We start from the raw sequence: 26,589 nt of genomic DNA on the forward strand, positions 1-26,589 counted from the left end.
CAAACAAGCTGGAGGAACTCAGCAGGTCAGGCAGCATCCGTTGAAATGAGCAGTCAACGTTTCGGGCCGAGATCCTTCATCGGGACTGAAGAAGGAGGGGGCAGGGGCCCTATAAAGAAGGTGCCAGGTGAAAAACCAATCAGAGGAAAGATCAAGGGGTGGGGGAGGGGAAGCAGGGAGGGGATAGGCAGGAAAGGTGAAGAAGGAATGTAAAGGGAAAGCACTATGTGTAGTAGAAGAAGGCAGAATCATGAGAGAGGTGATAGGCAGTTAGAAGAGGAGGCAGAGTGAAACTAGGATGGGGGAAGGGAGAGGGAGGGAATTACCAGAAGTTGGAGAATCCGATGTTCATACCAAGGGACTGGAGACTACTCGGACAGTATATGAGGTGTTGCTCCTCCAACCTGAGTTTGGCCTCATTGTGGCAGTAGAGGAGGCCATGTATGGACATATCTGAATGGGAATGTGAAGCAGAGTTGAAGTGGGTGGCAACCGGGAGATCCTGTCTGTCGTGGATGCAATAGATGACCCCAACAGACTTACAAGTGAAGTATTGCCTCACCTGGAAGGACTGTTTGGGGCCCTGAATGGTGGTAAGAGAGGAGGTGTAGGGACAGGTGTAGCACTTACGCTTGCAGGGATAAGTGCCAGGTGGGAGATCTGTGGGGAGGGACGTGTGGACCAGGCAGTCGTGGAGGGAACGATCCCTGCGAAAAGCAAAGAGGGGTAGAGAGGGAAAGATGTGCTTAGAGGTGGGGTCCTGTTGAAGGTGGCGGAAGTTGCGGTGTATAATATGCTGGATCCGGAGGCTGGTGGGGTGGTAAGTGAGGACAAGGGGAACATGGTTCCTGGTGTGGTGACGGGAGGATGGGGTGAGGGCCGGAGTGCAGGAAATGGAGGAGATGCGGGTGAGGGCATCATTGATGATGGCAGAAGGGAAACCACGATTCTTAAAGAAAGAGGACATTTGAGATGTCCTGGAATGGAAAACCTCATCCTGGGAGCAGATGAGGCGGAGACGGAGGAACTGGGAATAGGGAATAGCATTTTTACATTTGGCAGGGTGGGAAACATAGAAAATAAGTGCAGGAGTAGGCCATTCGGCCCTTCAAGCCACCATTCAGTATGATCATGGCTGATCATCCAACTCAGAACCCTGTACCTGCTTTCTCTCCATACCCCCTGAGGAAGAGGTATAGTCGAGGTAGTTATGAGAGTCAGTGAGTTTATAGAAGATGTCAGTGGACAGTCTGTCTCCAGAGATGGAGACCGAGAGATCGAGAAAGGGGAGAGAGGTGTCCAAGATGGTCCAAGTGAATTTGAGGGTCGGGTGAAAGTTAGAGGCAAAGTTGATGAAATTGACCAGCTCAGCATGGGTGCAGGAAGCAGTACCAATGTAGTCGTCAATGTAGCGAAGGAAAATTTGGGGAGCAGTACCAGTATAGATTTGGAGCATAGACTGTTCCACATAATCCACGAAGAGGGAGGCATAGCTGGGTCATAGTCAGGCATAGTCCTGACGAAAGGTCTTGGCCTGAAACATTGACTGCTTGTTTCAACAGATGCTGCCCGACCTGCTGAGTTCCTCCAGGGTTAAAAAGGTAAAGGGCTAGAGAGGAAGGAATTTGATAGGAGAGTGTGCCATGGGAGAAAGGGCAGAGGGAGGGGCACCGGGGGAAGTGATAGGGAGGTGAGGAGAAAAGTTGGGGAATAGAAGAGAGAAGGAAGGGGGAAAAGAAGGAGAAATGAATGTTTATGCCACCACTTTGGAGATTACCCAAACACAATATGAGACGTTGCTTCCCCATCCCGAGAGTGGCCGCACTTGGCACAAGAGGAGGCCATGGACCAAAATGTCATTGCGGGATAGGAATTAAAATGGTTGGCCACCAGCTAATTTCACTTCTGGCAGATGAAGCAGAGGTGCATCCTCCAAATACATTGGTCCAGTTACAGAAAAAGTGCTGTGCAAGTAAAGAATAAGGTGCAAAGCCATAACGGGGTAGATTGTGAGGTTAAGATTCTATTTTGTCTCTCTAGGGAACTGTTCATTAGTCTTATTACAGTGGGATTGAAACTTTCCTTGAGCCTGGTGATGGGTGCTTTCAGGGTTTTGTATCTTCTGGTCGACAGGAGAGAGAAATAGAGAAATTATCCGTGGCGGGTAGGATCTTTGACCATGTTGTGTACTTTACCGAGGCAGCAAGAAGTGTAGACAGAATCCCCGGAGGGGAGACTGTTTACCATAATATGACGCGATGTGTGCACAACTCTCTGCACACCCATGTGAGGTTACAGGATATTCATCGCACAGTGTATCAAGGGATAACAACACATTCCGAATATCCTTCCACTCTGCTCTTCTTTACCTGTTTTGTCTGATAGGCCAAAAGTCTCTAAATGACCGGATCACTCTTTTCCCTCACCGTCGCTTCACTCTCCTCGGTTTGTATCATAGATTATATCAGAATTCTCACCGTCACTTTCTACCGGCCTGCCGCTCAGGCTCGGTATCCGTGGCAACCGCGACGCGCAGTGCCAAGCGGCGAACCAGCGTCCGAATGGAATTGTGGGGGTTTAATATATATGTATTGACTACAGTCCCCGCAATGCTCAGCGTGGAATGACCACTATTATGATTGGACCTGTGAGCAAAGTTTGCTGGGAAATGTCGTTCTTTGTTCCTTTTGCAGACGGGCTTCCTGACGAGTGTGCGACCGTTTTTAACATCTGTCCCGCGCCTCCGCCTCCGTGACGTTTTAGGGACGTGTTGGCTAGCGATTGGTCGGTTCGGTGGAGGCGCGGTTGGCCTCCTTCGGCTCCCGGGACTCAGCTCGAGCGAGAAGATGGCGTCGCGGGGAACTAACAATGGCTTCCTGTCCAAAGTAAGAGCCTCGTTAAGTGTCTGCCGCCTTCCCTGTGATAAGCACCTGCCGGTAAAGGAGACCATACTCGGGGTGTCACGCAGCTCCTCGCCCCAACCACCCTTTGCGCTCCCTCTCCCCAGCTCGGCCATTTGTCCGCAGGCCTGGGGCGGCCATGCATTCTTCCGCCAGTTCCAGATGGCGGGTATAATTGGAGAGAGCGAGGAGTGACGGAGCCTGCTCCCTCCGGGGGAGAAGTGGTTGAATTAATGGCTGCGCCTCTAGCAAGAATGGGCAGACTCAGATAACGGCTTTCACCATGTATGTGTGTGGTTACATATGTGATCCGGTGTGGGCTCCGACAATCTGTCTTTCTCTTAAATAGACAGACATACTTTGCATTACTTCAGGCTGTACTTTGCTTTTTGCGTTGTGTTTCTTGCGTTCGTCAGTGTTTATTGCCATATGCACAAGTACACGTATGCAAAGTTGCAATGGAAAACTTGCAACCGCATCGCTGGATTTAACGTTGCCGTAGGTAGTTAGAGTCATCCATTACAGGAAGTCTCTTCAGTCCATTGAGTCTGTACTGACCCTCAAGTATCAGACCACTGTCTGCAACCTATACCAGAGGTCAGGATTGAACTCAGTTACTGCGTGCATGCAAATATTGCATGACAAACTACATATGATGTGCCATCATATTAAAAATTTACTTAATCAAGTTTTGCAAGTATTATAAACCAACTGGTTGTCTGTCATATCCAACAGCGACAGGAAATCTGTTCGGGAGAGTTTTTAAAGTGGAAAAGCCATTGCACTGGGGTCTTAGTTGCAGTAGATGACTGTGGCTTCTGTGCCTTGTCATGCCCATCGCTCTCCATAAAGCAATACATAACTGCTTTCCGTTGACCGCCCAGTCCACCTGAGCTGACTTCAGGTGCTAGCACAGGCATGTCTTTATCACTGGGATAAGAGGCCTGCTGGCTACCCTCACCTGATTTAGCTGGTCAGAGAAGAAATGGAGAAAGGTAGTTGAAGTGCACAAAATTCTTACAGGACTTGTTCAGGAAGGTCTGCAGAGAATGCATTCTCTGGTTAAAGAGTCTGCGACTAGGGGAGGTGTATTTTGGGACTAAAATGTGATTCTTTAGAAATTCACCCTAAAGGAGTTGCAAAGCATCGTTCATCAATTGCATTCACTGAGTATAAAACTGTAGATGGTGGAAATCAGGATTTGGGGATAAGATCGACAACTGATGTTGATACAAGATGTCAGAGAGGGGGAAGGAGAGAGAATATTCAGGGTGGCTGGGTCTTTCATTATCTTGGCTTTTTTTTTACCAAGGCAGTGAGGAGTGTAGATAGAGTTAATTGGTTTATCAAACTACATAACAGCTAATTTTTATAGTTTATTAATTGATTCTATGTTTACATTTTTAGCTGGTTTTAATTATTTTGGTTGAGCTACTGGAAACTGCTTTCTTGTCTGATCTTAAGGAGCCCTAAACTCTTGAGTGTTCCATCTCCCCAATATTTAAACAGTTTCACTACATTTCAGTGTCCTTCATTTTCTGAAGCAACGTTTACACAAATTGAAATGGTGTCAGATCGTGGTATCTCATTGCAAGCTGCTCCCTGCAAATCCACTCAGTACTTCTGTAAGAATCATTCTAAATTCTGTCTCTACCTTCACTGTGCTCTTATCAGTAGCTTTTACACCTTATTCAGTATTATTGCTTTACCTTAGTTTAGCTCGATGAACTCTAATGGTTTGATTTCTATAAACAATATATAAAACAATTTGTTATTTTTACCAGCTTCCTTTGTCAAGTTCAGTTCATTTTCATGTGATTGCGCATATCTACAATGAAACAACATTTCTCCAGACCAAGGTGCGCCCACAAAACGTTCATCACACACTGCACATAAACCAAAATATTACCATAACTAAGCTAGTAAACATAATTCAAAATGCATGTTGTGTGCAGCACAGGTAAACGGTTCACTGACCTAGTGATGAGAGTGTCAAATATGTTTATTGTTACTAATGCCATTCCAGCTACTTTCAATTTTGATTACACTGTAAATTACTAGAACATAGAATGGCTCAGTAGAGTCCCTTTGGCCCATGATGCTGTGCCAACATTTAATCTACTCTAACCCTTCCTTCCTACGTAGCCCTCCATTTTTCTATCAACCGTGCATCTACTCAAGTCTCTTAAATGTCCCACATGTATCTGCCTTTACCACCACCCATCCATACACCCATCACACTGTATTATTTTTTAAAAAACTACCTCTGACATCCTCCCCTATACTTTTCTCCTATCACCTTAATATTATGCCCCCTCACTAGTATCAGTGTGAGAAACTGATTTTCATATTGATTGTCATCATCAAGGAAACAGTAATAAAAAGTTACTCATTAAATTGCATCAGAACATGGAAAACAAAGAGTTAAAATAAAGATTCAAATTTGCTCACACTTGCTCTTCACCTATCTCTTCTGCCAGGCTCTCCTTTCCCTCCCCCTCATATCTTCCCCCTTCCTAACCAATCCTGATGAAGGGTGTCAGCCCAAAATGTTGACTGTTTATTCCTGTCCATTGATGCCTGACATGCTGAGTTCCTCTAGCATTTCGTGTGTTTTGCTGTCAAATGTGCACTGTTTAACATTGGTTGCTTGACTGTCTCCTATGCTGGATAAAACAAACCCTTTCATTCCTGGCATTCTTTTCAATGCCAGCTCCTTGGGGCCCAAAACTACTCAAGATATTCTAAATTGTGGTCTGACCAGTGCCTTATAAAGCCTCAGCAATACATCCTTGCTCTTATATTCTAGACCTTCTGAAATGAATGCGAACATTGCATTTGCCGCCTTCACCACTGACTCAACCTGCAAGTTAATCTGTAGGGAATTCTGCACAAGGACTTAGAAGTCCCTTTGCAATTTTGAATTTTCAAAATTTACAAGCCTATAGGTTTTTGGGAGTCCTACTGTTTTGGTGAAAAATCATGTACAACCAGTGTCTGCTGAAAAATGTCTCTGTCAGATAGATAGTATATCTGAACAGCTTTCCTGTGTTGCTGTTGATCCCATGGTACAGTGGTTTGTTTTCATTCATGGCCAGCTTTTAAGCATCAGTATATTTCAGCTGCTGACTAATAACTTACTGCTTGGATGCATCGAGAAGCATGGCTGATAGGTATCACTACATCTGCATTCAGGTTTACCATGCCGTGGAGCTGTGAAAGTTTTGGCACTGAATACATTCAAAGCTGCAATAAACAGATTTCTGGAGGTGTCCAGTTTACAAGACTCAAGATTGTTTAAGGTCATTTTCTGTACACCAGTGTAAGGAAGAACAAAATAATTGTTACTCTATTTTAGATCTGATGCAGCACAAAACACAATATAAATACATGAAGTAGCTTATATACATTGAATGTATGTCCATAAGTGAAGGTAGGCACAGGTGTGTCTGTGCATAAGGTGAATGATAAAGCAGTGGTGTTTGGAGGGGTGGGTTAGTGGGTCGAGTTGTTGATCAGTCTTACTGCTTGGGGAAAGTAACTGTTTGAGTCTGGTGGTCCCAGTACCCTCCCCAACCCACAATGGGAGTGGGACAAACACCCCTACCCACAATGGGGATCCTTCATGATGTTACTGGACCTTTACCAACCCCTTTCTATATGGATGAACTTGATGGCAGGTAGGCTGGTGCTGGTTATTTAGCAAAGAAGTGGAGTTGAGGCTATAATCCCGTCAGGCATAATCTTACAGAAAAATGGTACAAATGTGAGAGATTTTGGCTTGCAAACTTATTTTCCGTGTTCTTAAATTGTTTTGTTAGATGAATGTAAGAGCAGGATAGCTTGTTACTAAAGCAATTTCCAAAGTAGCACATTTAGGATGTGAGATAGATGTTTAAGTTTTTGATCAAACGTTTAAGCATAAATGATTTTCAATGAGCTACTCACTTTGGAATTATTTGAAGCTTCAAGGAATTGACTGAGTGGTTAATTATCTTTCATTGCCATAGTAAGGTGTGGCATTCCCTGTTAAAATTGGTGGATGGAAACCTTTAAAATGCAAATGAATATTTTTTGAAAAGCATTGAAGGACTGAACTTTTGAATGGAGAACTTCTCACTAAAATGCTGCTACCTTGAATGAATGAATGTGAGATTAGCAGCTGGTTCCCCAACTCCAGTCTAGAATTTGGGGGCCAGATTGGCCAGTACTTTAGGAAGAATTTGAATCTTTTAACCACAGAATTGTGTGGATGCTCAGTCGTAGATTATCTTCCAGTTACTAGATTTTTGGGCCCTATGGGAAACAAATGGATGGGAGAGGCAAGTTTTTAAAGAGTGGTGGGTGCCTGGGTTGGTGGTAGAGGCAGATACATTCAGGACTTTTAAAAGGCATTTCTTAGGCACATGAAAGTGAGGAAAATGGAAGGAGATGGATGGTGTAGAGGAGATGCCATTTGATTACGAATTTAATTTGTTCAGCACAATATGGCGTACCAAAGGGCCTGTTTCTGTGCTCTACTGTTCTATGAGGGTCATGGGATGGAACAGTGAATTGAAATTAGGTGATTGCCTGTGGTCTTGCAGAATGACCCGGCAGTTACTGGGGCATCTTTATGTGTTCCTAATGTTTCCTGATTTTGTTCCCCCAGTGGAAGATTGATGACAAGCCTATTAAGATTGACAAGTGGGATGGTGCGGCTGTGAAAAATGCCCTGGATGACGCTGCCAAAAAGGTAAATGTTGTGCACGTGGATTTCTTGCAGTTGTTGTCTAGAACTCGTTTAACCAACATACCAATAGAAGTCTTGTTTTTAGTGCCTACAGTCTGTATATTTTGTCCTATCAGTACGTTACCAGCTATTCTAAGTAGTTAAACACAACTCATAACCACAATGATTATAAGTGAACAGATTCGGTAGGTCTCAAAGGCAAGGACTCTGGACACAGTCTTGGTAGTGAAGGATTTTATTTACAGAAGGCAAATGTGGGGAAATAGCAACAGAAGCAACATGTACATGTGAAGAACAAAAGGATGACAGGAGTAAAGGTAGGACTGATTAGAGATAAAAGTGGGAAGATGTGCCTGGAGGCTGAGGAAGTGAGCGAGGTCCTCAATGAATACTTCTCTTCGGTATTCACCAATGAGAGGGAACTTGATGATGGTGAGGACAATATGAGTGAGGTTGATGTTCTGGAGCATGTTGATATCAAGGGAGAGGAGGTGTTGGAGTTGTTAAAATACATTAGGACGGATAAGTCCCTGGGGCCTGGCGGAATATTCCCCAGGCTGCTCCACGAGGCAACAGAAGAGATTGCTGAGCCTCTGGCTAGGATCTTTATGTCCTCGTTGTCCATAGGAACGGTACCAGAGGATTGGAGGGAGGCGAATGTTGTCCCCTTGTTCAAAAAAGGTAGTAAGGATGGTTCGGGTAATTATAGACCAGTGAGCCTTACGTGTGTGGTGGGAAAGCTGTTTAAAAAGATTCTTAGAGATAGGATCTATGGGCATTTAGAGAATCATGGTCTGATCAGGGACAGTCAGCATGGCTTTGTGAAGAGTAGATCGTGCCTAACAAGCCTGATAGAGTTCTTTAAGGAGGTGACCAGGCATATAGATGAGGGTAGTGCAGTGGATGTGAACTACATGGATTTTAGTAAGGCATTTGACAAGGTTCTACATGGTAGGCTTATTCAGAAAGTCAGAAGGCATGGGATCCAGGGAAGTTTGGCCAGGTGGATTCAGAATGCAGAGGGTTGTGGTGGAGGGAGTACATTCAGATTGGAGGGTTGTGACTAGTGGTGTCCCACAAGGATCAATTCTGGGACCTCTACTTTTCATGATTTTTATTAACAACCTGGATGTGGGGGTAGAAGGGTGGGTTGGCAAGTTTGTAGATGACACAAAGGTTGGTGGTGTTGTAGATAGTGTAGAGGATTGTCGAAGATTACAGAGAGACATTGATAGGATGCAGGAGTGGGCTGAGCAGTGGCAGATGAAGTTCAACCCGGAGAAGTGTGAGGTGGTACACTTTGGAAGGGCAAACTCCAAGGCAGAGTACAAAGTAAATGGCAGGATACTTGGTAGTGTGGAGGAGCAGAGGGATTTGGGGGTACATGTCCACAGATCCCTGAAAGTTGCCTTACAGGTAGATAGGGTAGTTAAGAAAGCTTATGGGGTGTTAGCTTTCATAAGTTGAGGGATGGAGTTTAAGAGACGCGATGTAATGATGCAGCTCTATTAAACTCTAGTTAGGCCACACTTGGAGTACTGTGTCCAGTTCTGGTCGCCTCACTATCGGAAGGATGTGGAAGCATTGAAAAGGGTACAGAGGAGATTTACCAGGATGCTGCCTGGTTTAGAGAGTATGGATTATGATCAGAGATTAAGGGAGCTAGGGCTTGACTCTTTGGAGAGAAGGAGAATGAGAGAAGACATGATAGAGGTATACAAGATATTGAGAGGAATAGACAGAGTGGACAGCCAGCGCCTCTTCCCCAGGGCACCACTGCTCAGTACAAGAGGACATGGCTTTAAGTTAAGGGGAGGGAAGTTCAAGGGGGATATTAGAGGAAGGTTTTTCCACTCAGAGAGTGGTTGGTGTGTGGAATGCACTGCCTGAGTCAGTGGTGGAGACAGACACACTAGTGAAGTTTGAGAGACTACTAGACGGGTATATGGAGGAATTTAAAGTGGGGGGGTTATATGTGAGGCAGGGTTTGAGGGTCAGCACAACATTGTGGGCTGAAGGGCCTGTAATGTGCTGTACTGTTCTATGTGCATGCACACAATTTACAGCAGTCGTGGGAAATGTCCGTAATAAAAACACGCACGGACAATTAATAACGAACGTGGGGAAATGCACGGGAACGAAGTACACCCATGCGCGCGCGCGCACACACACTCTCTCTCGACCACGGGAAAAGTCAATACGATACTCGCCACCCCCTGACTCTGCTATTAGGAACAATAATCAACGCTTCCAACCCTATTCAATGCACAGCTCACCAACAATTTCTCCAGCGCCGTTCCATGGTTCTCAGCTTGAAGTGAAGCAGGGTGGTCCCTAGGATATGGCAAAAAAAAGAGTTCAGAATACATGGCACCCTTTATAATGCAGGAAGCTGAAGGGTCCAGCCCAGGTAATCACAGGGGGGCCAATGGCTTGGTGCCAGCAGAGTAAAGCCGATTACAAAGGCCAAATGCCCAAGGCCAAGTACAAGGCTAATTAAAGGGGCCAATAATTAAATGTGCATTGATGGGCGAGGAGGGGTTGAAATGACAATAAAAGCGAAGAAGAAAAAGCTTGCATGTAAGCTACTCATTGCATTTAGAAAGGCATCTCATTAGACCATGAATATTAAACATGTCTGAAACATTAACTTGAGATTCATCTACAAATAGAAACATAGAAAATAGGTGCAGGAGTAGGCCATTCGGCCCTTCGAGCCTGCACCACCATTCAGTATGATCATAGCTGATCATCCAACTCAGAATCCTGTACCTGCTTTCTCTCCATACCCCCTGATCCCTTTAGCCACAAGGGCCATATCTAACTCCCTCTTAAATATAGCCAATGAACTGGCCTCAACTGTTTCCTGTGGCAGAGAATTCCACAGATTCACCACTGTCTGTGTGAAGAAGTTTTCCTCATCTCGGTCCTAAAAGGCTTCCCCTTTATCCTTAAACTGTGACCCCTCGTTCTTGACTTACCCGACATCGGGAACAATCTTCCTGCACCTAGCCTGTCCAATCCCTTTAGAATTTTATACGTTTCAATAAGATCCCCCATCAACCTAAATTCCAGCGAGTATAAGCCCAGTCGATCCAGTCTTTCTTCATATGAAAGTGCTGCCATCCCAGGAATCAATCTGGTGAACCTTCTTTGTACTCCCTCTATGGCAAGAATGTCTTTCCTCAGATTAGGGGACCAAAACTGCACACAATACTCCAGGTGTGGTCTCACCAAGGCCTTGTACAACTGCAGTAGAACCTCCCGAGGGGCCTCCATTGGTTGGAAGCGACCATGGGTGTTCTGCCTTAGCTGTCTACATGATGCACAAGGCCAGAGCAGTACCATATTTACAGTAAATACGAAGAAACATATTAGAATCAATGAAAGACTGCACATGCAGGACTGAGTAAGCTCCCCCTCCCCCTCAACACGCAGTTGTTGAATCAAAAGGAATGGCAGAGACCAGTTTGGCATAGCATCTTCCCAGGAGTTGCCAGTCAATGTTGAACACAAGGTAGGATTGCCTTAGGACCTCCAGCTCCAGATTTTTCCTCAGGGTTTACACCTGAAGCCTTCCCCATGAGTTGGTATAGCTGCATAGGCAGCGAAGGTTTGAAATCCGAGTTTTCCTTCTTGATGAGCTGCCAACCATGGCTGACGTGCCCCATTTTCCCAAAGCGACTGGTTTTAAGGTGCCAGTAACTCACCTTTGCCCCTTCTCCTGTTGGTAGAAATGGTTCTGCTGGGTTTCGTAGCTAAGCCATACAGGAGCTGTATTCATTGTCAGAGGCTATTTGAGATACACACCACTGGGAACATTAATAGGTAGTGGGGCCTTATCCCCATTACCACCCATGGCCATGACAGTCTTCAGGAACCAAACACATCCTGTCTTTGAGTGTTGGATTTGTTTCTTTAACAATTTCATTTACTTGTATATAATTCACACATTTTGTTCATATTTTTGTCTTAGGTTCTTCTGGAAAAGTACGGATATGAGGAGAATTATGGTCTCATAGATGGTCGGCTTCTCATATGCACGATCTCCTGCCTCTTTGCAATAGTTGCCCTGATCTGGGACTATTTGCACCCTTTTCCAGAGTCAAAGAATGTACTTGCAGGCTGTGTTCTTTCATATCCTTTGTCTGGAAGTAATCTACCGCTTGTAGTGCTGAGGGAATGCCAGGATTTTTGGATGTGACTAAAGTACTTATTGGATGCACCTTCTAAAATACTTGTTAAAGTGCAGTCACTAATGTAATGAGGCTAGATATGGCACAGGCAGCTGTGGAGGCCAAGTCATCAGGGATGTATCAAAGTATGTATACTTTATTCAACTTTGAGGTTCATCGCTTTACAGGCAGCCACTAAACAACGAACCCCAATAGAATCCATTAAAATGTCAAACGCCCAATGTGCAGGAAAAAAACAAATCATGTAGACAATAAAAGTAAGCAAATAACATTCAGGACTGAAGGTCACGAAAGTGAGTCGGCAATCTCTGCAGCTGATTCAGGAGGCTGGTAGTTGCAGGCTACAGCCTCAGTTCAGTACAGAGATGAATAAACATTGCTGAGCAGCGAGGTGAATGGACATGTTCCTTGCCCTCAAACCGTGACCTCGGCCCTGCTGCTTCAGTACATTCTCGGATTAGAACCCTGCTGCTTTGATTTGGCTTGGCACTTCAATCAATCATACCTTGGGCCTTTCCTCACTCTCAGCCAGATCAAAGTTGATCAAAGGTTACAGGGCTAAGCCAGGAGAATGGACCATAATCATGAAGTTCAACCATTTTGAGAAGGGAGAGTGAATGTAAATAGGAGCATACATACTCTCAGTGGTCACTTAATTAGGTACAGGAGTGGAACTCAGACTGGTCGTTTGCTCCTGTAGCCCAAGATTAGAGGCAGTACAAGGGAGATTCACCAGGGTAATTGCTGGGATGACAGGGTTGTCCTGCCAAAAGAGTCCACGTCAGAATCAGGTTTAATATCACTGGCAAATGTCTTGAATTTGTTGTTTTGCAGCTGCAGTACATTACAATACACAACAATAAAAACCTGTAGATTACTACAAGAAATAAGTATAAAACAAATTTAATAAGTAATGTGAAATGAGAGGGTAAAAATCCTGAAGTGTTCATCAAAACTGAGGTAGAGTTCAAGGTTTTTGTGACTAAGGAATTTGGCAGCTCACTGCAGAGCTTTCTGACAGGCAGATGGGAAAAGTAGCACAGAAACAGCTTGCAGAGGGCCTGGCCAGAATCAAGCAAAGCCAACCACCTGGAAAGTACAAAGTATGGTGCTACCAGTTCACACTGTTTCAAAGGGTGATGTGGCCTCTGAAAATGTGTATAATTCCCTCACCGACTCGTACATCAGGAAATGGCTGGGACAGCCTTGCTATTTCTCAGACACTGGCCTCTTCAGGAAAAACGTTGCAGCTGCCACTGAGATCCACCAGCCTGGGGTACAAGCAGGAGAAAACCCAATTGGTGGTTGAGCTTAGGGACTCAACCAATCCGCTGGTGAGGAGTGCCAATGCCTCAGTCCATACCAGCCGTAAATGGGGGAGCTCAAGCTGATTAGACCAGGCCATCAGCAGGCTGCAGCACCAAGAGGTTGTCGGCAGTGTCCAGGGTGGACGTGTAGGACTTGGCTGGGGGAAGGCAGCTCGTTTCTGGTCAAAGGCCTCAAAGAAGAGAGAGAAAAGCCATGGGACTGGAGAAGATATCAATGACAGCAGGATCACTACAGGGTGATTACAATGGCACAGGGCCACCAGGAAAAATGGTCAACATGGGAGGGCACCATCATTGGGTTATTCAGCTGGTCTGACCTGGGGAAGGTCTTACAAGCCAGGCTTGTCTTCTTCATCACTGCAACCTAAGATACTTTACCCTGCCCCCGAAACCTTCACCAAGAGCTCATCAATGAGAATAACTGCCCCCCCCCCCCCCCGTGTAATACCACCAATGGCAACCTCCAGCACATCCTGGCAGTGTGCAAGACGGCCTGTCCCAAGGGCACTAAAGGTCCTAAAGAAGCTGACTGAGATCCTAGAGACTTGCAGGCGGGATGTGAGAAACAGCCTTTCCCTGCAGGATAACAACTGATCTCATTTGATAAGGCTGGTAAGAGTACTGAATGCACCTGCCCAAGATCTCCTTCAAGACTTCTCTCCACGTGCAATGAGTAGAACCTATGGGCCTTTCTCGACAGACAATTACAGTTCCCCACGGAAATCACCACCACGTCTTTCCACCCAGACTGTGGTCTGCCAGGACAGTCTAGGGAGCCCACGTGGGAGGCTGCCCACGAGCAGAAAAGGCTGAAGTACTCAGACCTGGCAGCTGAGTGTAAGGAAGCTAGCTGGAGGACCATCATCTACCCAGTGGAGGTAGGATGCTGGGGCTTTGGTGCATCGACAACAAGGTTACTCCATGATACGGCAGTGACTAGAGCGAAGCTCAGGAGTGCCACCAGAGAGCTGGCTGAAGAGGCAGAGAAAAAAAATCTTTCACTGTGGCTGAGGAGGAAGGACAGACATTGGTGGACCGACTAACCCTATTGAAAGCTGCAGGGGGTGTCAGGGAGACCCCACTGCTCTGCCACCAGGAGATGTACCAGGGCTAAGGGAGCAAAACATTAATAAATTGTGGTCCCTGGCTGATGACTCCGCATCTAAGCTGAGGATACAGTTGGGAGGTGTGGCAGGCAGCAATGCCAAGCAGGAAACATCTTCCTATAAATCTCATTGGGTCTGTATTTCTTGAATTACTTCCAAAGTGAACTAATTCAAACGTAAGAAGACCTAACGAGGTAATGTTGAGTTGTCTTCATTAGCAGAAGGGTCAAAAGCAAAGTGTGGGTCATTTACAATTAATGTACAGAGACATTTCATATGTCAAAAGGTTGAGAATGTCTGGAATTCTATTCCCCGTTGGGTGATAGAAGCTGGATTATTAGAAGGATTTAATCTGGATGTGGATTAATATTTGATGATTGAGGAACATAGAGAAATGGCACAGAGGAGAAGCTGGGGCTACCATAGACCAGCCATGGTCATATGGGGCACTTTTGAAGGGTCTGATGTCATGCCCTTAACTCCTATTTCCATACGTTCATGATGCCAGAGAAAAGAATACTCACTAGTCATAAAGAAGAGATTCTGCAGATAAATTAGAAGTGCACAGCAACACACACAAAATTCTGGAGGAACTTAGTAGGCCAGACAGCATATATGGAAATTAATTAACAGTTGACATTTCAGGCTGAGACCCTTCATCAGGACACCTATTGAAGGGTCTCAGCCCAAAACATCAACTGTCCATCCCTCTCCATACATGTTGCCTGACCTGAGCTCCTCCAGCATTTTGTGTGTGATACTAGCCAACCACTTTTATATTGCATTGTAATTATCTTGTTTTTCCCAAGGCTTATGAATCTGAATTAGCCTCTAGTAGAGTTTATTAATTCAATTGTGGTATTTTAATACACAAAGCTCCTCTTTCAAGTTTCATTCTCCATGGAATTTGTACACTATGGAACTGCATTCTCTGCAAGACTCTTGTGCTGTTAACAGCCAAAGTTTCAGTCATTGAGTCATACAGCATAGAAACAGGCCTTTTGGCCAATCTAATCCATGACAAACTATTAATCTGCCTAGTCCCATTGACCTGTACTCGGACCATACACCTATCCATCCTATCCATGTACCTATCCAAATTTCTGATGAATGTTGAAATCGAACCTGCATCCACCAGTTCGGCTGCCAGCTTGTTCTACACTCTCACCCCCTCTGCGTGAAGAAGTTCCTCTCATATTACCCTTAAACATTTCACCTTTCACCCTTAGCCCATGACTTCCAGTTTAGTGGAATAAGCCTGCTTGCATTTACCCTATCTATTCCCCTCAATTTTGTATACCTCTATCAAATCTCCCCTCAATCTCGTATGCTTTCTGAATAACTGAGGTCCTTAAGTCCTGGAAACATCCTTCAAAGTGGAGGGGGTTGTTTAAAAACCTGGTATTAGTTGGAAGTCTAGAGAATATTGATTGAGTTTGCCTATTTGCTGAGCTTTCTGGATGGATTAGTTGGGTTAAATGAACTAGTAGTAGTATTGGACCTGCAAGGATCGTGAATAGAGCAATCAAAATGACAGAGGGAAAGGTGTAGAATAAATGATGATGTGTGTGCATTCTGGAGATTTCTTTAACATTGCTGTACCTATTTTGTTATGATGGGGATTCTCACTTTTTATACTTCCTACAAAGAAAGAAGCATATTTTTAATTGCAATACAGAAAGACCCTGCTGGTTTGGATCCAGGTGACATCTGGCAGCTGTCATCATCTCTGCGGAGGTATTGAATTCTAATCTCTCTCTAAACCATGCATTGCTCATTTTACTTGGTTATTTTCATTTAAGAACATAGTTAAACAGTACATAAATAGGCCTGCTCAAAAACATAAACACTACAGTACATAAACAGACCCTTCACTCCAACACAGAGCACTACAGTACAGAAACAGACCCTTCACTCCAACACAAAACACTACAGTACATTAACAGACCCTTCACTCCAACACAGAACACTACAGTACAGAAACAGACACTTCTCCAACACAAAACACTACAGTATATAAACAGGCTCTTCACATTTCAAAGTAAAGTTCGATGTAAATTTATTGTCAAAGTACATGTATGTCACCATGTACAATCCTGAGGTTCATTTTCTTTTGGGCATCCAGAGGAAATACAAAGAAATACAATAGAAACATAGAAAACCTACAGCACGGTACAGGCCCTTCAACCCACAAAGTCGTGCTGAACATGTCCATACCTTAGAAATTACTAGGTTTACCTATAGCCCTCTACTAAGCTCCATGTACCTATCTAAAAGTCTCTTAAAAGACCCTATTGTATTCGCCTCCACCACAGTTGCCAGCAGCCCATTCCACGCACTCACCACTCTCTGAGTAAAAAAACTTACCCCTGACATCTCCTCTGTACCTATTCTCCAGCACTTTAAACCTGTGTTCTCCTGTGGCAACCATTTCAGCCCTGGGGAAAAAGCCTCCCGACTATCCACACGATCAATGCCTTTCATCATCTTATACAACTCTATCAGGTAACCTCTCATCCTCCGTCGTTCCAAGGAGAAAAGGCCTAGTTCACTCAACCTATTCTCATAAGGCATGCTTCCCAATCCAGGCAACATCCTTGTAAATCTGCTCTGCACCCTTTCTATGGCTTCCACATCCTTCCTGTAGTGAGGTGACCAGAACTGAGCACAGTACTCCAAGTGGGATTGGAGCAGGATCCTATATAGCTGCAACATTACCTCTTAGCTCCTAAATTCAATTCCACGGTTGATGAAGGCCAATACACCATACGCCTTCTTAACCACAGAGTCAACCTGCACAGCTGCTTTGAGCGTCCTATGGACTCAAACCCCAAGATCCCTCTGATCCTTCACACTGCCAAGAGTCTTGCCATTAATACTATATTCTGTCGTCATATTTAACCTACCAAAATGAACCACTTCACACCTACCTGGGTTGAACACCATCTGCCACTTCTCAGCCCAGTTTTGCATCCTACAGTTTTGTCTCACTGTAACCTCTGACAGCACTCCACACTATCTACAACACCCCCAACTTTTGTGTCATCAGCAAACTTACTAACCCATCCCTCCACTTCCTCATCCAGGTCATTTATAAAAATTACAAAGAGTAAGGGTCCCAGAACAGATCCCTGAGGCACCCCACTGGTGACCGACCTCCATGCAGAATATGACCCGTCTGCAACCACTCTTTGCCTTCTGTGGGCAAACCAGTTCTGGATCTGCAAAGCAATGTCCCCTTGGATCCCATGCCTCCTTACTTTCTCAATAAGCCTTGCATGGGGTACCTTATCAAATGCCTTGCTGAAATCCATATACTCTACATCTACTGCTCTTCCCTCATCAATGTGTTTAGTCACATCCTCAAAAAAATTCAATCAGGCTCGTAAGGCACGACCTGCCATTGACAAAGCCATGCTGACTACTAATCATATGATACCTCTCCAAATGTTCATAATCCTGCCTGTCAGGATCTTCAACAACTTACCAACCACTTAAGTAAGACTCACTGGTCTATAATTTCCTGGGCTATCTCAATTCAAGAAAGGAAGTAAAGGAATAATATTCGCAACCCTCCAGTCCTCCGGAACCTCTCCCTTCCCCATTGATGATGCAAAGATCATTGCCAGAGGCTCAGCAATCTCCTCCCTCTCCTCCCACAGTAGCCTGGGATACATCTCATCCGATCCCGGCGACTTATACAACAATGCTTTCCAAAAGCTCCAGCACATCCTCTTTCTTAATATCTGCATGCTCAAGCTTTTTAGTCTGCTGCATGTCATCACTACAATCACCAAGATCCTTTTCCAAATTGAATACTGAAATAAAGTATTCATTAAGTACCTCTGATATTACCTCGGGTTCCATACACACTTTTCCACTGTCACATTTGATAGGTCCTATTCTTTCATGTCTTATACTCTTGCTCTTCACTTACCTGTAGAATGCCTTGGGGTTTTCCTTAATCCTGCCTGCCAAGGCCTTCTCATGGCCCCTTCTGGCTCTCCTAATTTCATTCTTAAGCTCCTTATAATCTTCTAGATCTCTAACATTACCTAGCTCTCTGAACCTTTGGTAAGTTTTTCTTCTCTTCTTGACTAGATTTATTACAGCCTTTGCACACCATGGTTCCTGTACCCTACCATAACTTCCCTGTCTCTTTGGAACATACCTATGCAGAACTCCACACAAATATCGCCTGAATATTTGCCATGTTTCTTCCATACTTTTCCCTGAGAACATCTATTTCCAATTTAAGCCTCCAGTTTCCTGCCTGATAATTCCTCTTACTGCAATTAAACACTTTTCTAACTTGTTTGTTCCTATCTCTCTCCAGTGCTATTGTAAAGAAGACAGAATTATGATCACAATCTCCAAAATGCACTCCCACTGAGAGATCTGACACCTGACCAGATTCATTTCCCAATACCAAATCAAGTACAGCCTCTCCTCTTGTAGGCTTATCTACATATCGTGTCAAGAAATCTTCCTGAACACACCTAACAAACTCCACCCCATCTAAACCCCTTGCTCTAGTGATATGCCAATTGATATTTGGGAAATTAAAATCTCCCATCACAACAACTTTGTTTTAATGACACCTTTCCATGTTTCCCTATCTGCCCCTTGATGTCCCTGTTACTATTTGGGGGGGTGGGGGAGGGCCTATATATATAAAAACACCCAGTAAAACACCCTTTCCTGTTCCTAACCCTCATCCACAGAGAAGAAACATTTTATTCAAATTTGTAGATAAGAGTTAACCAGTTATCTCCTATATCAAAGAACTTTCCAGAATCGTGCAGGAATTGTAGTTATATAAAGTACAGGCCGATAATTAATTGTTGAACTGCTCAGGTAACAATTCTAAAGTCTAATCCAACAGCACTGACTTTCCAATGATAATCTCCAGGTTTGATGACCAGTACACATTAAAGATGACATTCACTGATGGCCGAACCAACCAGGAGCGGGAGAGGGAATTTACCAAGTCCCTTGAGTACTTCTTTGATGAATCTGGAACCTTGGTAATGGATATGTTTGAGCCCGAAGTGTCAAAGCTACATGATTCATTAGGGAAGAAGAAGAAGATGAAATAAGAGTGTGTGTTTTGCATTCTGTTGTATTACTGGGATTGTGCTTAAAAAAAGGAGGAAAAAAAACACTTAGTGATTTTGTTGTGATTGTGCCCTGTTCACTGCTGGCTGCTTCCACAGGCTTGCTTGTATTTCCCAAATACATTCAGCAGCATCATATGTTTGTACAAGACCTTTAACAGAGTAAAATGGCTGAGGGCAGTTTGGGGTAGGGTTAAATACAGCACCGAGATTACAAATGGTCTCTGCTGGATTCTGATGTTTTTAATCGAAGGTTCTTTCACAAGTCAGCAAAGAGGCACACAACTTATTGTATTATTTGAAAAAAATTTAGAAATGGTCAGTGACAAGTCTAGTAAGGGAAGGGAGAGAAGAAGCAAAGATGATGATACTGTGTGTTCAGCTCTTTTTTATACTCATAGCTAAGAAACATTCCAATTAAATTTGTAAATAAGAGTTAGCCAATCAGATAGCCCCTATTCAAATAATGTGATACCAAGAAGCTTCCAGAATCACACAAGAGTAATCACAACAGGACAATTGCATATACATACTGTGGCCATTAGGAAGCCTTTACATGTGTATAAAAGTACAAGCAGGATTCATTCAAAATCAATTTACATTTATTATTAAAGTACTGTATACATGTAGTGTATAACCCTGAGACAGCCACAAGACAAAGAAACATCATTGAACTGTTAAAAGAAAAACATCAATCCTCCCACCCGACCACCATTGCTGAGTTCCTCCAGCGTCTTGTGTGTTGTGTTAGGTGGTGAAGTGAAGATGTAATTCTGAGGTTGATAATGAATGAACCAATCACCTTTTTAAAGGAAAAAAATAATAATTCCCTGCCTGTGCAGCACCTTGTCAATGTGTCTTCCCTTCAGTTCTGCACTTAGAGAAATGTGGTGCTTCCAGAGTTAGACCATTAAACACAGGAGCAGAATTAGGCCATTTGATCCATCATGTCTTCTCCACTTCTCCGCATCATGGCTGATTTATTATGACTCCCAACCCCATTCCCTCCACTTTAAATATATCCAGTGATTTGGCCTCCACAGCTGTCTGGCAATGAATTCCACAGATTCACCACCTTTGAGCTAAAGAAATTCCTCCTTATCTCTGGTTTGACTGAGTTTCTCTTTACTCTGAGGCTAAGCCCTTTGGTCTTAGACTTTCTCACTCCCCCCCCCCCCAATAGGAAATACCGTCTGCATGTCCACTGTATCTAGGCCTTTCAATATTCCAATAAGTTTCAATGAGATTCCCCCTCATTTTTAACTCCAGCAAGTACAGGCCCAGAGCCATCAAATGATCCTCATATGTTAAATCTCATTCCAGGGATAATTTTCATGAATATTTTCTGGACCATCTCCAATGCCAGCAGATTTTTTCTTTGATGATTCTCCAAGTGCGATCAGACCAATGCCTTAAAAAGCCTTGGCATTATACCCTTGCTTTTATGTTCTAGAAATGGGTTTGTGTAGTAATTCTGAGATTGAAGAGGAATGGGTCTACACTTTAAAAACTGTTTTCCTCTGGCAATGCAGAGCTTTGTCAATCTGACTCTCAGTTCTGCACTGGCAGAAGTGTGGTGCTTCTTGAATTGGAATTTTCAGAATTTAGTTCAGAATTTTGTTCCCCCCCCCCCCCCAGCTTTGCTTTCCTCACCTTTAAGTCCATCGAGATGTGGCAATGGATGGGCTGCACTCTTGGGGGGGAAATCCTTTGCATTCTCTGAATAAATAAATAAGCATGTATATTGCACCATTCACAAGCTTGCAAATTGCCAGGGAATCCTACTACCAAAAAGAGTACATTTTTGAAATACAATAATTAAAGAGATTAGCACTATTTACATGCACTTAAAATATACAGTGAAATGCGTCATTTTTTGTCAACTATCAACATAGCCCAAGGATGTGCTCGGGCCAGTCCGTAGTGTCACCATGCTTCTGGCACCAATGTAACATGCCCACAACTAATTTACCCTATCCTGTACTTTTCTGGACCGTGGGAAGAAACTGGAACTGCCACAAGACACTCGCAGTCATGGAGAGAACGTACAAATTCCTTGCAGACAGCAGCAGAAATTGGAACCAGATTGCTGGCACTATAAAGCATTGCACTAACTGCTATGCTACTGCTTGCTACCTTGATTGTGCTCATTGCAGTGTGCTGAAAGATCTTGGTTCTACAAGTGCAGTAAGTAAGGCCTTAGTTTAATTATCTCATCTTTTAAAACAAAATATGTCAATCAAGGTATATTGCTCTTGCAGTGAGCATTACATTCAGTTGACCACACAGAATTGGAGCCCAGTATGATCTATTGCTGTAGCTCATCCATTTAAAGCTTTGACATGTTATGCACATACATGCTCTCTGCAAACCTCTTGTAATACAGTTATTTGAGTTACCCTCAACTCTGTTATCTTGAACCAGTCTAGACATTCTCTGACCTCTCATGAATGAGGTGTTTTCGCACACAGAATTGCTGTTCACTGGATGTTTTTTTTTGTTTATGGTACCATTCTCTGTGAAGATCCCAGGAAACCACCCTATCTGGCACCAACAATCATTCTACACTTTGATCACATTTCTTCCCCATTCTGATGTTGGGTCTAAACAACTGAACTTCTTGACCATGTCTGCATTCTTTTATGCATTGAGTTGCTGCCACATGATTGGCTGATTAGATATTTGTATTAATGAGCATGTGTATCTAATATGTAATCTGACCTGAACCAAGCACTGCCTGAGCAGGGTGTGAGAGTTACTAACTGAGTTATGTTATGACTTCATCAGCATGGTGGTCAAAGCAGATTACATCTGTGGGACTCTGATTTCTGAATCTGATCTTATTTAGAGATACATCGCGAAACAGACCCATCCACCCAATGAGCTGTGCTGCCCAGCAACCCACCTATTTAACACTAGCCTAATCACAGTATGATGTACAATGATCAAATAACCTAAGGTATGCCTTTGAACTATGGGAAGAAACTCACACAGACACAGAAAGAATGTACAAACTCCTTACAGATGACTCTGTACTCCAATGCCCTGAGTTCTAACAGCATCATGCTAACTGCTGGGCTACCTCATCAACTTTACCATATAATTCTACAGATGCTGGGCAAAGAATTTTTTAACTGATTTTAAACTAGTAATTGGTGCTCTAAACTGAACATGTCATGAAATTGCTACGTCTGTTTTCTGTAAAAAAAAATATCAATTCAGCAGATAAAACATCAAGTTACAATAAAGCCTGGAGCAGGTGTTTTAGTATGGAGTGCCACTGTAGCGCAGCAGTTAGTGGGGCACCATTTCAGCCCAGGATGTCGGAGTTTTGAGTTCAATTCCATAAGATGTTAGACCAGAAGTTGGCTCATCATGACTGCACCGTTCTTAGAGGAACAACACAATTACAGGCCTTTCTGACCTAACGATCCCTCATTGCCCAATTACACCCAGGTGACCAATAAACTTACTAACCCATATGTCTAGAATGTGGGAGGAAACCCATGCAGTCACAGGGAGAACACAACCTGCTTACAGTGTCAGAATTGGCCACCAGTCTGGCGCTGTATCTAAATAAATAAGTACAATATGAGAACAGATTTACAAAAAATGTGTCAGTGTTTTCAAACAGCAAGTCTTCTGAGGTGTCTCCTCACTAATGACATTTTGGTATACTCATTTGAGAGCAAACTTCCAATTTTATTTAGAGATACAGAGGATGCCTCAAGCTGTAGTAGTGTCACACTAACTGCTATGCTACAGTGACATCCAATTATTATTGACTGACTTAAATGCATGGAAATATACAGTGAAATTCGTTGTTTGTGCTAACAACCAGCACACTCTAAGGATGCTATGGGGCAGCCTGCAAGTGTCAGCACATATTCCAATGCCAATATGGCATGCCCACAATGCTTAGCAGAACACACAACATAAGAAGTGTCATATGATCATGACCATGATTGTTCTTAGAAAATTCTTCTACAGAAATAGTTTGCCATTGCCTTCGTCTGGGCAGTGTCTTTACAAGACAGGTCACCCAGCCATTATCGATACTCTTCAGAGATTGTCTGTCTGGTATTAGTGGTTGCATAACCAGAATTTGAGATATGCTCCAGCTGCTCATATGGCCATCCACCACCTGCTCCCCTGGCTTCACGTGGCCCTAATCGGGGGGGGGGGGGGAGAGGGGCAAGCAAGTGCAACACCTTGCCCAAGGGTGACTTCCAGACCAGCGGAAGGAAGGAGAGCCTTTCACCTCCTTTGGTAGAGATGTACTGTATCTCCACTCCGCCACCAACAAGCAACAAAACAAGCCCCTTTCCTTCCTCCCAAGACACACCTCCAGTGGACTTACCAACAATGGGCTTCCAAACTGTCCTTGCTGTACAACACCCTAGTCCACTTTCCATATCTTGGCACCCACCTCACAATGAATGCAGATCAAATTCACCATTTCTAAGCATTTCAATATCAAGACCTCAAACTAATAAAACCTGATGCTTTAAACAAGGGATTCTGCAGATGTGGGAAATCCAGAGCAACACACACAAAATGCTGGGGGAACTCAGCAGATCGGGCAGTGCCTATGGAGGGGAATAAACAGAATCGAGTAATATCACTGGCATATGTCATATGACATTTGGTGTTTTGTGGCAATACATAACAAAAACTAGATAAGTAGTAATATAAAAATAAAATAATTAGTGCAATAACAGTGGGGTAGTGTGCACAGGTTCATTGTTCATTCAGACATCTAATGGTGGACAGGAAGAAGCTGTTCCAAAACGTTTTACCTTTTCCTGAAACATCAGCTGTTGATTCCTCTCCATTGATGCTGACTGACCTGCTGATATCTTGCAGCATTTTGTGTGAAAACCTGTGGTCTACAGGACAGCAGTGGTCCACACTCTTGGGCACTTGAGATTAAATACAAAATGCACTTCAAGCACAGTGAGATACCACTGATGTTGTCACCCCAAAATCCATGGTGCAATAAACCAGTGCCTGGCTGATTTATTATCACTCTCAACCCGTTCTCCTGTTTCTTTTATATTGACATCCTGATTAATCAATAGCCTATCAGCCTCCACTTAAAATATACTCAATGATTCGGTCTCCACAGCTGTCTGCGGCAAAGAATTCCACAGATTCACCACCCTCATCTCTGTTCTAAAGGGACGTCCTTCTACTCTGAAGCTGTGCTCTCTGGTCCTGGACACCCCCACAATAGGAAGCATCCTCTCCACATCCACTGCATCTAGGCCTTTCAATATTCAATAAGTTTCAATGAAATATCCCCTCATTCTTATAAAGTATGGGCCCTGAGTCTTAAAATGCTTTACAAAGCCCCAGCATTACATCCTTCACAAGGAATTATTCCCGCATTGGAGAACATCTGTTTTAACTTAGTTTGACTTTGTTTAATGTGGTGAGCCTGATGTACGGACAGCCACCACATCGAGCTTAACAGATTGGGGTCAAAGTCCAATGGAACAGAATGCAAGACCACTGGGGACCCTTCTCTGCTAGATCCTTACTCCTCCTTCACTGCTGTTGTGATGTGTCATCTTCTAATGCTGTTGAGCTCTTAGTTGGAACGCTCTTTGTCCAGTACCTCCCCCTGAACCTTTCTGCCATGGGTCACCTTACCAGGGCCAAGTTCCGAACAGTATCACCCTCAGGATCCCAGAGCCTCTCCACCATGGCGAGGTGACAGTCCTCAGGGAAGAATGGCATTCCTACTCTTCTTTCAGGATATGGAATCTGAAGGCATGGTGGAATGTAGAAGAGAATATCCCTACCTTGGGAAAAGACTGTGGCCATCCATATAATCTATGTCCTTCATGTCTTATTAACCTTTGTATGGTCATTCCCCATCCTCCTACGCCTCAGGGGAAAATGTCCAGCTTATCCAATCTCAGCTGGCATCAGATATCACCAGCCAGCTTGTACTCCATCCCCTCGACCCCACACCTTCTCAGTCTGGCTTCTCCCCATTTCCTTTACAGTCCTGACAAAGGGCTTTGGGTCCTCAGTGCTGGGGAGTCCAGTGCCCATTATGGAGCTAGCTGAGTTTACAACCCTCTGCAACTTTTCCTGATATTGTGCATTGGCCCCTCTGTATCAATAGCTGATGCAACCAGTCAGAATGATCTCTAAGATATATCAAATCAGATCTCTTCAGACTCCTAATGAAATATAGTTGTTGACGTGCCTTCTTCATATTTGCATCAATATGTTGGGCCAAGACAAATCTTCCTAGATGTTGACACCCAGAAACTTGAAGTTTGAAACATCTCTAAAGTATTTGGAACAACACAGAATACTGCATTCAGAAGGGTCAGGGAACATTGACTTACCATTTGCCTCCATAGATAATGTCTGACCTGCTGAGTTCCTCTGGCATTTTGTCCGCTGCTCTAGATTTCCGGGATCAACAGACTCTCATCTCAAACATATCTGCCTCCACCACCATGTCTGGCAGTATGTTCCAGGAACCTGCCAGTTACTGTATAAAAATCAGATGTTCTTCATACAGATTTGCTTTAGCTCTATTTACATGTGCTTCAAAGCATACGGTAAAATGCTTCTTTTGATTCAGCAAAATGCTCTTTCCTCACTGTTTCTATCAGGAAGAAGGTACATGAATCTCAGAACTCACACCACCAGGTTCAAGAATATTTATCACCCCTCAACCATCGGGGCCTTGAACCAGAGGGGATAACTTCACTCAGATTCACTCATCCCAACCTGAACTGCTCTCACAACCAATTGACTCACTTTAAAGGACTCTTCATTCTCATGTGCTCAATATTTATTGCTTATTTAAAAACACAAAATGCTGGCAGAACTCAGCAGGCAAGACAGCATCTATGGGAGGAGGTAGTGATAACGTTTCAGGCCGAAACACTTCATCACTCCTGATTTATTTCCAGCATCTGCAGATTCACTCGTGTTGTTTATTGCTTATTTTCATTCTTTTTGTATTTTTACAGTTTGCTGTCTTTTGCACATTTTGGTCATTTGTCTTGTATGTAGTCTTTTATTGATCCGATTGTCTTTCTTTGTATTTACTGTGAATGCGCACAAGAAAATGTATCCCATGGTTATATATGGTGACATATACTGTATATACTTTGATAATAAATTTACTTTGAACTTTGACCAGCAGTCCGAATACACTGTGCTTTTTTTTATTACAAAA

The 26,589-nt window shown here is 43.7% G+C and overlaps 2 protein-coding genes across 2 annotated transcripts in view; one reads left to right on the top strand and one right to left on the bottom strand.

The window, feature by feature from the left end:
* xrra1 (X-ray radiation resistance associated 1) overlaps window positions 1–2,592 on the bottom strand; it is a 51,427-nt gene extending 48,835 nt beyond the window's left edge. The window contains exon 1 of the mRNA XM_059963247.1: window positions 2,478–2,592. The gene's annotated coding sequence lies outside the window, so the exon portion shown is untranslated. The remainder of the gene's footprint in view (window positions 1–2,477) is intronic.
* Window positions 2,593–2,728: 136 nt separating this feature from the next.
* Window positions 2,729–26,555, top strand: spcs2 (signal peptidase complex subunit 2). The gene is made up of 5 exons (XM_059963596.1): window positions 2,729–2,885; window positions 7,552–7,635; window positions 11,609–11,768; window positions 15,864–15,999; window positions 19,175–26,555. Exons 1-5 carry the CDS (start codon window positions 2,847–2,849, stop codon window positions 19,359–19,361), a joined length of 606 nt encoding a protein of 201 aa, XP_059819579.1. The 5' UTR covers window positions 2,729–2,846; the 3' UTR covers window positions 19,362–26,555.
* The last annotated feature ends 34 nt before the right edge of the window (window positions 26,556–26,589 follow it).

Source organism: Hypanus sabinus, chromosome 3, assembly GCF_030144855.1.
Source record: "Hypanus sabinus isolate sHypSab1 chromosome 3, sHypSab1.hap1, whole genome shotgun sequence".
Taxonomy (NCBI): domain Eukaryota; kingdom Metazoa; phylum Chordata; class Chondrichthyes; order Myliobatiformes; family Dasyatidae; genus Hypanus; species Hypanus sabinus.